Source organism: Salminus brasiliensis, chromosome 10, assembly GCF_030463535.1.
Source record: "Salminus brasiliensis chromosome 10, fSalBra1.hap2, whole genome shotgun sequence".
Taxonomy (NCBI): Eukaryota; Metazoa; Chordata; class Actinopteri; order Characiformes; family Bryconidae; genus Salminus; species Salminus brasiliensis.
The window spans coordinates 1058820-1075374 of NC_132887.1; the positions used below are offsets into that span (position 1 = coordinate 1058820).

General features: G+C 48.1%; 1 protein-coding gene across 1 annotated transcript in view; it reads left to right on the forward strand.

Annotated features, from left to right (window-relative positions):
• fbxo33 (F-box protein 33) overlaps window positions 1-13292 on the forward strand; it is a 14590-nt gene extending 1298 nt beyond the window's left edge. The window contains exons 2-5 of the mRNA XM_072688960.1: window positions 5033-5143; window positions 6334-6697; window positions 6971-7274; window positions 8256-13292. Of these exons, the coding sequence (XP_072545061.1) occupies window positions 5033-5143; window positions 6334-6697; window positions 6971-7274; window positions 8256-8521 (1045 nt within the window). The 3' untranslated portion in view covers window positions 8522-13292. The remainder of the gene's footprint in view (window positions 1-5032; window positions 5144-6333; window positions 6698-6970; window positions 7275-8255) is intronic.
• Window positions 13293-16555: the final 3263 nt, after the last annotated feature.

Sequence of the window (16555 nt, forward strand, 5' to 3'; positions counted from 1 at the left end):
TGTCCCTATCCCCACCTATCCCATTTTAATTAGATACTCGTCTCTGTCCCTGTCCCCATACCTGTCCTCATCTCTGCCTGTTCCCATCCCCAATGCATCTGTATACCCAATCACGTCCATTTATCCACAACCCCATCCTCCTCACTCTCCATACGCCCTTATTCCCTTCCATTGTGATCATTAAGATTTTTGCACATCCCCCCAAATATCCCCCTCTGTACCCATCCACCCCACAGTCTCGTCCAGATCTCCCTTCACTTCTCCGTTCCCAGAGGATGGAGGGTGTTGGTGTGAGCAGGTTAGTGTGGTATTCTCACTGGTGCGGTGTTGGGGACGTATGGGTGTGGAGTGTCGGCTTGGTGAAGGAGGGCTGTGGTTATAATCCACTAGTTCAGCACCGTCATCAGACCCTCCTCTGCTTCGGTGTGGAGTCCTCCATCTAAATAATGGTCACTGAACTCAAGCTGCAGGTGTGACCTGCCTAACTGTAATGATGAGGTAGACTTCGAGCTGGGACGGTTATCATCTCGCTCTGGCTCTCTGCCCCCCCCTTCTCTCTTTTCCCCAGGACAGGTTCCTGTGCTAGACTTCTATAAAAGGGGCTACAAAGCCTGGACCGCCTGAGCATATACTGTCTATAATGCTCTATAATGCCCCACTAGATGAAAGCAGAGTGTTTGCGTAGTTTGAGCATCCTAAAGGGGAAGTCCCACTCTGATCTCTCTACAGTGGAGGTGAATGGTAGCAGGCGTTGGTTGCCATGACTACAACACCACAGATACAGCCCATAATTTATTTCCTATCCAAACCCACCAGTGCAGCTACACGAGTCTTCTGAGTTTTATATGGAATGATGATGATGATGATGATGATGAAGGTAAAATAGTGAATAGAGAATCTGAACTAATGCAGTTCTCTTTAGGGACTACTTTCTGTAGCCGCACTACACCCTGCAGCATGTATCCCTCCACCATTTTAATGATCTGGTTCTAAAAGCAGGTTCTAGAGCCAAACTCTTCTCAGAACTCTGGTAGAACCGTGTCTCAGGCATCAGGCAGCGTCTTCATCACCATTAGGTGAAGAACTTTCTGTGAGGAGCTTTTATTAGAGCTTCAGACGTCTGCTTCCCTTCACCTCCACTGTAGAACCACAGCTCTGACTGGGGGAGATTATCTAGAACCTCCACTGTAGAACCACAGCTCTGACTGGGGGAGCTTATCTAGAACAGAGTGTTTCACAGAGATTAGAAAAGTTGGTGAAGTTTCCCTGTGGATGAAGAGCTTTAGCTAATGGTGGCGCCTCTACATGTAACACCTTTGGTGTGGAAAGAGCTCTGAAACGGCCCTCGGTCATTATGTAACCTGAGCCGGGATGACCAAGGGCTTAAAGATCCTCCTGGTTTTGTAACTCGGGTTTGGGTTCTACGGTCCTGTTTTCTGCTGTGAGTGGATGGACCCTGTACTGTTTTACCTGGGCGGTTGATTGGGTGGTATGTACAGCAGTGCTGTGGTCTTCATCAATCACATCATGGCTCCTTTGGCTCTCCAGCAGCAGGGTCAGGAACCCTTTCTGACTGAGTCACCTCGATCTGAGCGTCCCTCAGTTTAGTCCTCGTGTTGAAGAGCTGAGCTGAGGGTTTAAGAACAGCAAGCAAGCAAGTTTAATACATGCAGAGATTGTACACAAACAAGCAAGGGGTGTGTGTGTGGGGTTGGGGGTGTGTGTGGGGTTGGGGGGTGTAATTGGGTACAAATATAAATGGAACTACATGGGTGGATGGATGGATGGATAAGTGGATGCTGTATGAGTAATTGGATACATTAGGTAAATGAAATTACATGGGAGGGTGGGTGAAGGTAGGTATGTATGGATGGGTGGAGGTATGTATGGATGGGTGGATGGATGGATAAATGGGTGGTTGGATGAGTAATTGGATACATGGATGGATGGAAATGCATGGGTGAATGGGTGGAGATATGGATGGGTGGATGCTGTATGAGTAATTGGGTACAGAGATAATGGAACTACATGGATGGATGGATGGATGGATGGGGAGAGATGAAGTGGAGGGATGGATAAGTGGATGTTGGATGAGTAATTGGATACATGGATGGAACTAGATGCAGTCATTCATAGATGGTTGGAGACTTGTGATGGATGTAGAAGTGGATGGTAGGATGAGTAATTGATTAGATGGTTGGATGGGGGTGGTTGGAGTCCTGAATAAGACAGGTGGAGACGGGGAGTAGCTCGCTTAGCTAGTTTTTGCTCTACAGCTCCACCAAGTGTCAGACAGCCCAGAGCAGCTGCTGCTGACCTACTCCTGACCCCGACACGAGTGCTGACCGTCAGAAAGGAGAAATGAGAGGCCGGTTCTGCTGGGTTCGGACTCATAGCAGCTATCTAGGCTTAGATAAGTTAGCTAGCAGGCTGAGATCCTGCTGTGTGCCGTGTTCCAGCTACCTGTTCAGAGGATAAAACCTCTTATCTGAGAGCGTGGAGTCGAGGGAGCAGTCATGGGAGTTATTAGGAGAGACTACGGTACATGATATTCCCGTCATTCATACCCCCGACCCTAGTGGAGACCTGGAGAGATGGGTGGGAATGGATTGGTAAGTAGATGATTGGGTCAGTAATTGGGTACATAGATGGACGCATTGATTTAGAGGGGTGGTGACGGACGGACGGACGGACGGACGGACGGACGGACGGACGGACGGACGGACGGGTCGATGACTGGAGGCAAATGAATACATGAATGGAGACAGATGGATATGGATGGTTGGAGAAGTAGGCGAGTGTGTAGATGAGACATTTATAGATGTCTGGAGATGGATTGGGTAGATGATTGATGGCTCCTTCACTCTGAAGCTCAGATTTGATCTTCTCCAGACTGTAGTTCAAACAAGCTTTCCCTCAACTGACTGAACAGAATCCCAGAGCCAATGTCAGAGCAGTCCACCAATCAGAAGCCCAGCTGCAGGAGCCCAGGAGGGCCTGGTGGAGCAGCTCTCTGCTGTGGAGGAACTGAAAACGACTGAGATGGGCTTTCTGTTTGTGGTGAGAGTAGAGAACTTCCCAGAGGAGGCCCACCCTTAGAGAGATGGTGTTATCACACCTGCGTTCAACCTGGCCTGAATGCAGCTTCATCTAATGCTGGAGCACTGTGGAAGAACTGTGTTATCTGGAGTGATTGTGGAGGAGCTCCATCCAGTACTTTTGGGATGAGTTGAGGAGTTGGGGATGATGAGGTGGGGTGGTGATCATCATCCAACATCCTGACCTCATTACTGCGCTTCTTCTCTGGACAGTAGAGACAGTTACTCCAGCAGAAGCAGGGTTAACTATTGTAATAGCCCTGATTTCAGAAGAGACACTGAATGAGCAGGTGTCCCAATACTTTTGTCCCTGTACTCTGTATTGACAGATGCTTCAGGGTTAGGTTGTTGGAAGAAAAGTGTTATCAGTGCATCAGTATAGATGGATTGAAATGGATGGACGGACTGATGGGGGGATGAATGTATAGGTGGGTGGAGATGGGTGGATGATTGGAGGCGTAGATGGCTTTGTTTCTCTCTACATCCATCTAAAATCATCCAGCTCTGAGGGGTTTTTGCCGCTCGGCCGTGAGCAGGCCTGGATGAACCCCATCGCTCCACAGATGCTGGAGCTGCAGTCTGTGTGCCGCTGCTGCTGCTCTCCTCTGAACGTTCACACAATAGACCATAAAACAGAACTGCGCAGAACCAGAGGAACAGTGGGTTCCTGAAAAGCCCAGTCACCCACCCCTGAGGGGGGTGATGCTGCCCAACTCTTCTGTTTGAATGAGCTGTGAAAGCTGACCTGCAACAGGGTCAGTTCCAGGAACAGGTTTAATATTCTTCTAAAGCTAAAGTCTCCAATGCGGCTGTGTTCTAGGCCCCCTTTTTTGGAGCGAGGCCTGTTCTAGGCCCCCTTTTTTGAGCGAGGCCTGTTCTAGGCCCCCTTTTTTGAGCGAGGCCTGTTCTAGGCCCCCTTTTTGGAGCAGCGAGGCCTGTTCTAGGCCCCCTTTTTGGAGCAGCGAGGCCTGTTCTAGGCCCCCTTTTTGAAGCAGCGAGGCCTGTTCTAGGCCCCCTTTTTGAAGCAGCGAGGCCTGTTCTAGGCCCCCTTTTTGGAGCAGCGAGGCCTGTTCTAGGCCCCCTTTTTGGAGCCGCGAGGCCTGTTCTAGGCCCCCTTTTTGGAGCCGCGAGGCCTGTTCTAGGCCCCCTTTTTGGAGCCGCGAGGCCTGTTCTAGGCCCCCTTTTTGGAGCCGCGAGGCCTGTTCTAGGCCCCCTTTTTGGAGCCGCGAGGCCTGTTCTAGGCCCCCTTTTTGGAGCCGCGAGGCCTGTTCTAGGCCCCCTTTTTGGAGCAGCGAGGCCTGTTCCGCAACAGGTTTAATATTCTTCTAAAGCTAAAGTCTCCAATGCGGCTGTGTTCTAGGCCCCCTTTTTGAGCGAGGCCTGTTCTAGGCCCCCTTTTTGAGCGAGGCCTGTTCTAGGCCCCCTTTTTGAGCAGCGAGGCCTGTTCTAGGCCCCCTTTTTGAGCAGCGAGGCCTGTTTTAGGCCCCCTTTTTGAGCAATGTGGCTGTGTGCTCCAGGCTCATTTATTGATGTGGTGACTAATTGCCATAATTAATTTTTTTATGACAATTCCCACCCTCTGTTTATCCCATATAATTAAATGGTCTGTTCTGATTGGCTGCCTTGTATTGTGCCTCATCCTAAAAGCAGTCCAGGATGACTACCTTGAACAGTGTGAGTGGGTGGGGCTAAACAGCTGTAGACTGAACTGGTGGCTATATGTAAAGGCACTGGTTTCTGTTTTGCAACTCAGACGGTCTGGACTGAACAGCGCCGGGCTTTAAAATATCCCAGTGTTTACATATATAAAAATTCATAACTAAGAACAGTAAGTTTTACTGATCTGGGCTCTTTAGACATTAGATTTGTGTGTGTGTGTGTACATCAGCACTGATTCTGAAGTGGCGTCCTGTCCGTCTCCGTCTCTCCATCAGGAATCTGCAGCGGTTGAGTTTGTACGGGGACACGTGCATTCTTCAGGACGACGGCGTGCTGGACAGCGCTTACCTCAGCCAGATCGACCAGGGGGGCAAGAAAATGAAAGAGTAAGTTCTGTCTGGTTCTGGATGTGTTTGGCCCGTTATCAGAGTGTTGTGCTGCTGTTGTGGAGTGGCTGGCGGTGTCTTCATTCATTTCTCATCACTTCCTGTTCAGGTATTCTCTACTTCAGATATGCTCTGTAAAATAAATAAGCTCTCATTTATTATTAATATTCATATTCAGTTTATATTCTCTTTTTTGCCGTATGTCTCATCTTGCAGTTGGAGATTCCAATTCGTTGGACTGTTGGGTCTGACTGTGAGACACAGATTTTTGTGGATTGTTTTTCTCCATAGGAAAGAATGGGGTGCAAGTCTTTGGCACCTTTCTAACGTCACAATGATACGCAAACAATAGTAGCACCCGACCGACCACATGAGGTACCTCAGCAACCACTGGACAAGCAGCTGAGATGCCTAGCAACTGTCTTGCAACACCTAAGCACTAAACCGCAAAACAGCAGCATAGCAACTGCCTGAAATACCATAGCAATCACCTTGCAACACTGTAGCACCCATCTAGCAAGCACCTGGCAACTTTATAGCAACCACCTGGGATACCATTGCAACCACTTTGCAACAGCTTAGCCAGAAGTGTTGGGTCTGACTGGGTGAGACATGGAATTATAAATATATAATTCCATAACACATCATATAATTGCTATTGGCTGCTAAATTTCCTTAGTATCTATCTAGAGGGGCACAGTATATACATGTGTTTAAATTGGGGGTGTTATTTAAGAATCGTCGTCCAAATAGTTTCGATTCTGGACAGTCGGAGTTGCAGTCTCCTCTAACTCGAGCAGCTTATTTCTCCTAGCCGTGTGCAGCGGACACAGCCATCAGTCATGCACACTCGAGGTATGTGGAGGTCTCACCTCGCAGCTCCAAAGGCCTTAAAGGCTTAAAGGATCTGCTGCTACGGTTAGTCTTGGTGCCAGAGACCACAGAACAGCTTCAGAGGTCCTGTGGAGTCCATGCCTCGAATGGCCAGATCTGTTGTGGAGTCACAAAGGGGACCTTATATTGGTCAGATGGTACTAATGTTATGGTTGATGGGTGTGTGTAATTATAGTGACCGTCTGAGAAACACTTGGGCTACACTAAGAGTCTGGATGAGAAGCTGTAACCGTGATCTCCACCCTGCAGCTCCACCTCCACAGTCTGAGCAGAAACCCCCTCTCTCTCTTTCTCAGGATCCAGCAGTTGTTTGAGGAGATCTTGTCTAACAGCAGGCAGCTGAAGTGGCTCTCCTCGTCCTTCATGCTCGGCCTGGTGACGCCGTGCTCTCTGGCGACGCTCTCGAACCCCAGTGCAGAGACTCTGGAGCACCTCAGTCTGCTGGACGGTCAGCTGCCCAGTCTGGTGCCCACGGCCGAGCTTCAGCGCCTGGTGCACCTGCGCTCCCTCTCCATCGACTTCTGCGACTTCTCCTCCGAGATGTGCCGGCTGTTGGCGGCCAGTGACCGCGCACCCCTCCACCGCCTCTCTCTGCTGCTCAACGGCGCCGCCCTGGAGGCCAAGCCACTGGATGGCACGGCCACAGAGGATGACCTGAAGGTAGGGCTGAGGGCTGTCCTACAATCCAGAGACGGGTTATGGTTCATGTTGACAATCCAGTATCCAGGAGTTGGCTGCCGAGTGGCTGGCCTTGTGGCTGCTGGCTGCCGAGTGGCTGGCCTTGTGGCTGCTGGCTGCCGAGTGGCTGGCCTTGTGGCAGCTGGCTGCTGATTGGTGTCTTGATTTTATATTTTATTGATTGATTGATTTGTATATTGCTGTTTTCTGGAAGTCTATAAAGGTGTGTGTGTCTGTGTGGTGCTGTCCCGGTAGGCGCTGGTGCGGCGCAGTGCTAACCTGCGTGTTTACCTGATGGCTCTGGACGTGTGCAGTCAGGACCTGCTGAGGGTGCTGAAGCCCAGTCTGCCTCTGGAGCGAATCCACCTGGACAGTTTCAGTACGCTGGTGACTGACGGCGTCCTGGAGCTCATCTCGCAGCAGTACCACAAAACACTCTCACACTTTGTCCTGGTGAGGGATGACGGTGGGTTCCCCGACCTCAGTGTGAACCGGAACGAAGATCCGTTGGTGCTGCTGGCCTGGAGGTGTGTGCACCTCGCCGTCCTCATCATCCATGGTGAGTTCACACCACCCTCCTGTTCTCTGCACTCCGGCTGAGTTTGGTTTGACCACATTTCAAGCTCCATCTCCCTCTTTCTAGTACTCTTATGGGTCTGATCTAGTGATTTTGGGATCTGGGGGAGATCCAGGTGTTTTTTTTATGGGTCAGGAATGTGCTCAGGGGTCTTAGGTTTGCAGTAGCTATCTGCCATTTATAGAGGTGATCCTCAGCAGCTGCAGATGATGGGCTTCATCTGTGACCTTATTTCAGTGAGGAGAGCTTAGCAGAGCTTTATTGGAACTGATGAAATCGGCGAAACAAACGCTAAAGTTAGCTTTTAATGCTAACTCTCCATTCCACCTTAAATAGTGCTGCAGTCACAGTGAGTACGTTTCAGCAGCAGAGCAGAACTGCTGTTATTTAAGGTGGAACAGAAAGTTCAGGTTGGAGGAGAACTTTAGCTTAGCGTTGGCAGCAGCAGGCAGCCACAGAGCAGCAGGTGGAGGTGAGTTAGTGACTCTGTCAGAAGAGGAGGAGCTAAACGCGTCACTCTAACGTTCCTCCATCCCGTCTTTACTCCTGAATCTCAGCTGGTTAGAATCCAGACTGTGGTGAAAATGCTCTGACGTTCTACCAGCGAGAGAACCGCGCTCCTCTCTCCGGTTCTGAACCGGCTCTGATCAGACTGCAGAGCCGTAGAGGAGCTGGGAGCTGAATGCATGGGTCAGGCGGGTCAGTCAGACCGGACTGTAAGATATTAAACACTGTAGAGTTTAAAACAGTCGATTAAAAAGTGTCTCCAAGTGAAGTAGATCAGACTAGAGTTTAGTCTGATTTTAGAATCTGCTGCTAAAACTGATTTTACTGCTGATTACTGATGAATTAGTGTGTTTTATCTCCGATGTGGGGCTGGATTATTACAGAAACCCCAAGACCGGGTCGGTATTGGCTGATTGTTAGCCCACCCTTCTGAACTCTGTCCCTCCTGTGCTGCAGGTTACACGGTGTGGTCCCACAACCTGGTGGCCATCTCCCGCCTGCGTGGCTCCAACTTGAAGGTGCTGACCGTGTCTGAGGAGAGCATCGACTTCGACCCGGATCAGTCGGTGTTCATCGAGGGCGACCCGGTGCACAACCTGGTGAAGGAGGTCTCCCTCGGGCTGGGCCGCGTGTGGCATCCCTCCATGGACAGCAGCGTGATCCTGAGCGACCCCACCCAGCACTTCCACCGCGAGATGCTGAGCTTCAGCGAGGGAGTTTAAACCGGGCCGGGCCTTTTCTTTACTGTCCTCCGCACCTTACCCACCCTGTGCTGGATCCTCTCACGTTAGCAGGCCCTGTCTCGTTTTATATACTCTTATTTCTCCTGTTTTTTTTGTTTGTTTGTTTTCCTTTCCTCCTGTAGTGTGAATTAATCCTTTTGTAAGTGCTGTGTGTAACCAGTATTAGCTCTATATTTATATCTATCTATATATCCTGCTTATCAATAGGAAAGTATAGCTGGGTATTGGTTTAGTAGCTAATGGAGTGGATGGTGGAGAGGGGCTTCTCCCTTTCTTTCTTTCTTTTATGTTTTATTGAACAGCGCGAGCTTAAACAGGTTGTACGGAGTGTTCAGCTTTGTCCGCTCCTACGTTGGGTTTCTATTTTTTTTATTTTTTTTTGGGAGTTACCTCAAACAACTGAAATCAGTTTCAGATCCATCTTGGCTCTCACGATGACAAAATCCCGCTTGTTTTCGTTGACCTACAGGGAGATTAGTCTTCCGGCCGAGGGAACGGGTGGAACGGGTGGGACTGATGGACGTTTAGCTACACCCTGCAGCCTTCCTCTTCGTTCATCGGTTCCTCGTCGTTATTTGAAGGTGGTGACGTTAACGCTGACGTTGTTGTTGTTGTTGATGTTATTGTTGATCTCGATGTTCGTTTGATGATGACCGTGTCGCTCGGGATGAAGCTCCCGCTGTTTTCTTTCTTCTTTTTTTTCCCCTTTTATGTTTTATTATTATTTTTTTTTTTCGTCTTGATTTGGAAGTGGACGAACTTCCGCTGGCGAGACCGATGAGCCGAGGTTTTTCAGACTGGCACTGAACATCCAGCTAGTGGGGTTTTTAATCTTTATTCCAGTCCTTTATTAAGTCCACTCTGTCTGTCTCAGGTAGGCGCCAACACCACGAGGAGGAAGAGGAGGGTGAGGATGAGTGAGAACAATCAGCTATTCTTACGGCAGCAAATCCAGGTCCGGAATGTAAAACTCCGCCCCAGCAGAGCCGCCCAGGCAGTCGGAAAACAGAACCCTGCTGTGGAATTCTACTCTCCGGATCCGGATTCGCCACCCTAGAAAAGAACGGTTGGGCCGGAAAAGCACAGAACTGTGCAGAAACCCGGCGCTCCAGAACCGGAATTGCCCATCCCTGCTTTAATCTGTTTCTCTTGAGTCACAGTTGCCTTGGAAACCCACCCCCCCCTCCGATCCCCATCCGCTCCCACAGCTCTGGACATGGGTTCATATTACCTGTTTTTGAAGACCAGCAGTCATTCGGTGCAGTCTCGTCATCATCGTTGTTGCCGTGGTGAACGGGCGTCGTAATCGTCATCATCCTCAGTGTTGGGGCGCGCTCTGAATCCAGCCCGCAGTATTTCCTCTGAGGAGTGTTTTAGGAGGAGGGAGGCCAGTGTCGTTTCTGTTTAGTCCCCCCCGACATATCTCAGGGTTCCGACCCTTCCGGCACTTTTCCAGGGAAGGCTTTCGTCCAGGCTGTTTGGTGGGACGCTCGGTGGACGGGACGGAGACGGGGTTTTAGTTTTAACTTGTTTTGGCGAAATTTGAGCGCTCTTCCAAAAGAATGCGTCGGGTTTTTATCTCTCGCTCTCTCTCGCTCTGGTGTGAGATGTTTGCTTTTACGTGGCGTTTTCCTGTTTCCCACTTGCGGTTTTATAAAGCTCGTAGCGTGGAGGGGAGACTGCGGTTGCCTGCTTTAGTGTTAGGGAAGTGAATGAATGTCGAACTACGGCCTTTTAATTAAGAGTGGCACTTTTCTGTTTTGCTCTGGAGATTCTGGATTTTCTCTCTTTGAAACCATTATATTGCTCTGTCTTTTTCTCATGCTCGGCACAGTAGTTGCATTATGTGGACAAAAGTATTGGGACACCTGCTCATTCTTTGCTTCTTCCAAAATCAAGGGTGTTCAGAAAAGGCTTTCTAGCTTTCCTGCAATGATTTGCTCGCATTCGGCCTTAAGCGCTTTAGTGAGGTCACTGAGGATGTTGGACGATCACCACCCGACCACACCACGTCCCCAAACTACTGGATGGAGCTCCACAATCATTCCAGAGAATACAGCTCAATAATGGGGGGCTTTATTATACCCCTCTAGCCCACGCCTGGCATTAGGCAGCATGGAGCCAATAGGGTCATGATGCTGATCTGCTCCAGAGAGTCCTATTCTATTGGCAGTACTTCTTTTCTAGACAAGGTGTGTGTGTGTGTGTGTGTGTGTGTGTGTGTGTGTGTGTGTGTGTGTGTGTGTCAGCAATGGGTGCAGCTTAAAGTGGCTAAATGCATTCATTAGAAGGGCTGTCCACAAACACAGGTAGTGTGTCTGGTGGCAGGACTGTCCAGCAGGGTGGCTATGGCATGTGCTGCAGTTGACGGTGTTTTGGTGATGCCAGTCTGGAGTAGCAGTAAATCTCCGTATGCAGGTGTGATGGGTGAGGGTCCCCTTAGCAAAGCTTGGGTTCTGTGCAAAAATTTTTAAATGAGGTCAGGGAGGTCACGCTCGAGACGTTTTGACCTAAATGAGATGCAGGGAGTGTATGGGTGACCTCAGCATCTGATGGCTGTGTCTGCTTGCAAATCTGATGACCGTTGACCAATGAGATCCTGTAGATCCTGCATGTCGGTGCCTCTCCAGGTGAGCTTCTGTCTGCAGTGTGTGCATGATGAACGGAGCCGCCGCTTAAGGACTAGTGGTTTGTTAGAAACGTGCATGCAGGCTGCGGGATACTGACGCGTTTATTTTAAGAGAAGTCCCATTTCTATTTTTAGTACACCAAAAAGGTTCTAGATTGCAGAGATTGTTCTTTATTTGGAGGTTGTTTGTTGTTGTGTAGCGTGGTTTTGTTCTGGTTGATTGAAGATTACAGAAGAGGAGGTGCGGGAGGACTAGTGTCGGAGGGAGGCGACAGCGCTGGCGAGTCGCTGGAGATTTGTAAACTGCTGTTGCGTTCATGCTGTGCCTAAACCCAGAATAGCTCTCATTTCTCGAAGCCCACATTCACACACACTTACACACACTCGCGTTTCTGCGTTTGCGTTCGTCTCTGGCTGACGGGCGTGTCTGGGGTGGTGATGGACGGGTGTGAGCATATTTAAAGCATCAGTGCATCCTTTTCTTCCTCCTTTAATTTTCCTGCTATTATTATTATTATTATTATTATTATTATTGATTTTTTTTGTGTGTGTGTGTGTGTGTGTGTGTTCTCTGTATACTTTCGAAAAGTGCATATGTCAGAGCAGCGTGTGTGTGTGTTGCGTTCAGAGGCGTACCACTTTCTCAGCAGTGAACAGGAAACAGCCTTTCTCAGGGTTTCGTCAGTTCAGAGGAGGAGGAGGAGGAGGAGGAGGAGGAGGAGGAAGAAGAAGAAGAAGAAGAGTCCAGTAGCTCAGGCCTCGAACCGTACGCCTCTGCGGACGTGAGGTCGTTCTGTGGGCGGGGTCATGCCTGTATCAGGAGCTCTGAGTTCTGTCCTGCTTACGGGTCCCAGTTTCACTGGATCTGCTGAATTACGAGCTTAAGTCGATTATTCTCAAACTGGCCAAATGTTTCTGGACGCCTGCGCCTTGTCTCTCAGAAGTCAAAGCTGCTAGCCTTGCAGTGACTGCAGTAACAGCCTCTTTACTCTTCTGATGAGAAGGCTTTATACAAGTTGCTGAAACATTGCTGTGTGGGTGATTTGATTGCATTCAGCTCTATCAGCAAACGAGGGCATCAGCAAGGCCAGGTTCTGATGTTGGGTGGGTGATTAGTTCACGGTCACTCCAACTCCTCCCAAAAAAAAGTACTGGGTGGAGCTCCACCACCATCATTCCAGAGAGCACGGTTCCTCCACTGCTCCACAGCTCAATGCTGGGGGGGGCTTTATTATATACCCCTCTACTAGCCCACGTCTGGTATTAGGCACGGTGACCTTAGATGACCTCCATCCTGAGTGTCCTGTTCTGTTGGTTGGAGCTTTTCTAACGAGGGCTATACAAGCTGGGTGTGAACGTGTGAATGAGGTTGGGTGTCCACAAACTAAAAGAGAGGGGCGCTCATTCACATGTTCACACCCTGCTTAGCTGTGCACTGGAGCGCCGTGTTTCGGCCTCTTTGTACTGTAACAGGACCCTGTATTTTCAAGGATATCGACTAGAAACACATGTTGCCAGTTTTTGAGGACATTCATTTCGTCCCCCAGAGCTCCTTATTTGGGCGTTCCCGACCGCAGAACGACAGTACGCCCCCTCCCGAGGTTCATGAGGAGTTTCCACACAGGAAATCTTCAACAAAAGAAAATCAAGGCACTGGAATTTAGCTTCTGTCAGCAGTCTTGTGTCAGCTGCCAAAGATCACGGTGATTCAACCTTAATGAATGAAGTGCCCGCATGCTGGCAGAGGGCGGGGCCGGCGGCCGGTCGGCCTCTAGGTGTACTGCCACTACTACTACTGCTATTCTCCTACTACACCTACTAGTAGATGTTAAACGGATTACGGACGTGGAGGTTCTGGGCCGCTTTCGTGCTCCACAGCTGTGCTGTGGCGTTTTTTTGGGTCAACAACAGATGATCTCTCTTATAAATGCACCTGTTTCACTGTGAAGAGTGAATGTAATTTAAATACTATAGAAAATCAAGGTTGGTTCTATCAGACCTTCTACTAAGCTGCTATGAGACGTGTAAGGAACATTCCACTGGGGAGAAAAACAAACTCAAATGGCCAAATGTCTGCATGAAATGACTTTATTTTTTTACTCTTTCTTTTCTTTGTTTTCTTTTGGGGGGGGTGGGGGTGGATAGGGGTGGGGTGGGATCCTAGATCCTAAAATCTGGTCTTGAGGTGAAGTCTTTCAGTGCAGGGATGATTGTGCCCCCCTTTAGAGTGAGCTGCAGGAGGGGGGAGATGGTTCTGGAGTGAGACCAGTCGATTGTTACAACTCTGTTGGATCCCAGATGATTATGATTATTATTATTTTTTTATTATTATTTCCTGTCTCCTCTTCTTCTGTTATTTTTTTGGAAACGTCTGTATGCATTCACAATCCGAATCTCTCTCGTAGTTTGAAGGAGAAAGCTGTAACTCCAGTTGGGCTGCCCTGAAGCCTGAGATCTCAGAACGCTGGGGAAAACAAACGTGGCCTGTAGAAGCTCAGCGAGCTTTCATAGTTACCTTACTGCGCAATGACCTCACGCCAGCCGCAAGAGGGGGAAATCACGTGTGTGTGTGTGTGTGTGGGTGTGTATACATAGTCTTATGCTTCGTCAATGAATCGTCTGCTGTAAACACACTGATGTTGTTTCTCTGCAGGACATAATCTCGTCAATCCGCTGAATTCCAGACTGGAAACCAACCCCTAACGAATTCAAGGTGCCGCTACTTTTGCACGCGCCACATTCATTATATACGATTCTCCCAATCTGGTAAATTCAGAGGCTGTGTGTTGGCCTGTGCAGAGGTTAGCCTCTGTCGAGGATGAGGATTATTTACACACCAGACTTCTGACTCTGAGCCAAACCCTTCTGATCTTCTAGATCACATCCGATTTGATAAACGGACCAATAGAAATGCTCCAGATGGATTGGACTTTCATCTTTCCATCCATTTTTGCTTTTGGCTCGTCCTGTAAAGCTGTAAATTTGGAGATGTGAGGTTTTGCTTTTTCTAAGCATTTGACGTACATGCATACGTATGCACATGCGCGCACACACACCATGTAGAGTGCGACCTTGGCAAGACTGGAGGCTGAACGGGTTTATTTTTGGTTACATTTTGGTCACTTTAGGTAACGGTCCACTGTAGGTCAATCATCAGGCTGGAGGTCGTCCTCCCCTGAGGTTTCCCTCCTCTTCTCGGCTGGCTCGCATTACAACAAAGTCAGAAACTATGCAAGTGGAATGCATATGATTCAGTGGCTCTTCATTCTCTCTTCTCTCCTTTATTATTTTATTTTCCTTTTTTTTCTGTCACTCACATGGAAATGACTTAACTTGCAATTATACTTGGCCTTATTATTATTATTATTATTATTATTTTAAGATCTCGATTCTTCGGAAGCCAACTCAGTTTTCGGGGCGACCGTGGGTACAGACATGGTCTCTATGAGACTGGCCAGCAGGCCCCAGTTCTAAGTGGTACGAATGTTGTGCATTTGTTTAAAATCAGGACAGTCTGCAATAAAGAAGTGGCCATCAATGGGGGCACGAGCAGTGCTAAGACCAGGCTGCTGCTTATAGACCTTATAGACGTAACGGCGAGTAAACCTACGATAACTCACAGCGCATATGAGTACATATATCAGCGTATGTATTTCTATGCCACATAAGTCCGGGTTCTATTTATGAACATGGAGAAAAGTGAAACTCAGTTTATAAGCGTTGTTGTTTTTGCAAAAATGGTTTTACCATCTTAAATGTTTAATATTTGGGCAGGTGTGTTCTGTCTACTTTTTGTCTCCAGTGAGCACATAGCATTGGGTTTTATATGTACATCTACAAACAGGTAGTCCTCTGGCACAGGTGCGAACATGCCAGGTGGGGAGAGATTTTATTGATTTGGAAAAGTGATCTGAGGTTCCACCATAAAGAAGGAAGGAAAAAAAACCTATGAAAAAACTGACGTGTTGGATAAACCAGCCTGAATGTTGATTTGGATCAATGTTGAACGAATGCATTTTCTTTTAATCGGTAAATAAAAAGCATTAAAAAAAAAGTACGCCTCTGTGATGCTTTGAACTGTAACATTTCATGTCTTTTGTCTTAATTTGAATTTATTACAATGTTGAGGTTAAAAGCTCATCAAATGGTGCTTTGTCCACAAACTTTTGTCCACAACATGGGGGTGCCAAAACATTTGCTCGAGAGCCATTTAGGTTAAAAGTGGTATTATCCAAAAATTGGTATATCTTGCTCCAGGGCTCCCCCTACAGTCAGAAAGTGTCATTCGTGCTCTGAGCTGTACACATGCATTTCTGGACAAGCTAAAAGATGCAGAAGCTTGATCTGAAGGTAGAGCAGCATGTGGGCTGAGGTGGTAGAGTAATGCTACAGGATTTTACACTAATATGACTCTATGGGTTCTGCAGCGTTACACAGCAGTTCTGGAGAGAGGTTCTCCTGCAGCTCCACCACCAAACCTCCATAGTGCAGTAGCAGCAGCAGCGCTCCGGCCCGGAGTGGGAGTGACGGAGACTCTGCTCTCCCCCTGTTCCAGTCAGTGGAGGAGCATCAGCCTGATCCTGAAGCTGCTGATGGTGATTGCGGCTGACACGCATTGGTTCTCTGGTTGTATTTAAAGGACTCCTGTCCTGGAAAGCTAATTTCTTAAATCATCAGATTTCATAAGAGTGAATTATATTTGGAATTACAGCAGCCTGATTTGAGCTCATTATTTTTGTGAGGTCACAAATACCATATTTGCATGTCCTGTCTACAGCTGTGTGCCCTCTGTATGAGGGCAGCCAATCAGAACAGGGCTTATTTACATACTGGTCTTTAAGCAGAGTACTGAAACCAGCCGGTTTTAATGGTAATGGTCTGTAAAATTGATTATGACTTCTTCTAATACATTTACAGTATTTATCTGAAGCTCTTATTCACTCTCTATTGGTGTAGAGCAGCACAGTCACCCAGACTGGGAATTGAACCCCAGTCTCCCACATGGTGTGGTAGCTCAGTGGCAGGTAGTGGTGTTATCTGTTGCACCACACCAATCACTGTCATCATTTCATTTACATTTACGGCATTTAGCTGATGCTTTTATTACAGAGGTGGGTCAGTGTAGTGTTAGGAGTCTTGCCCAAGGACTCTCATTAGTGTAGCGCAGCATAGTCACCCAGACCAGGAATCGAACCCTGGTCTTCAACATGGTGTGGTAGCTCACTAGCAGGTACTGGTGTTATCTGTTGCGCCACACCAACCACATAGATAATTATAATAATTCTATATATATATATAATAAATCATTATTTGACTATATTATTATTTATTATTATTTTTTAGGCAAAATGCAGGAAGTAAAGACGTGTGTTTGGTAAAGAAAC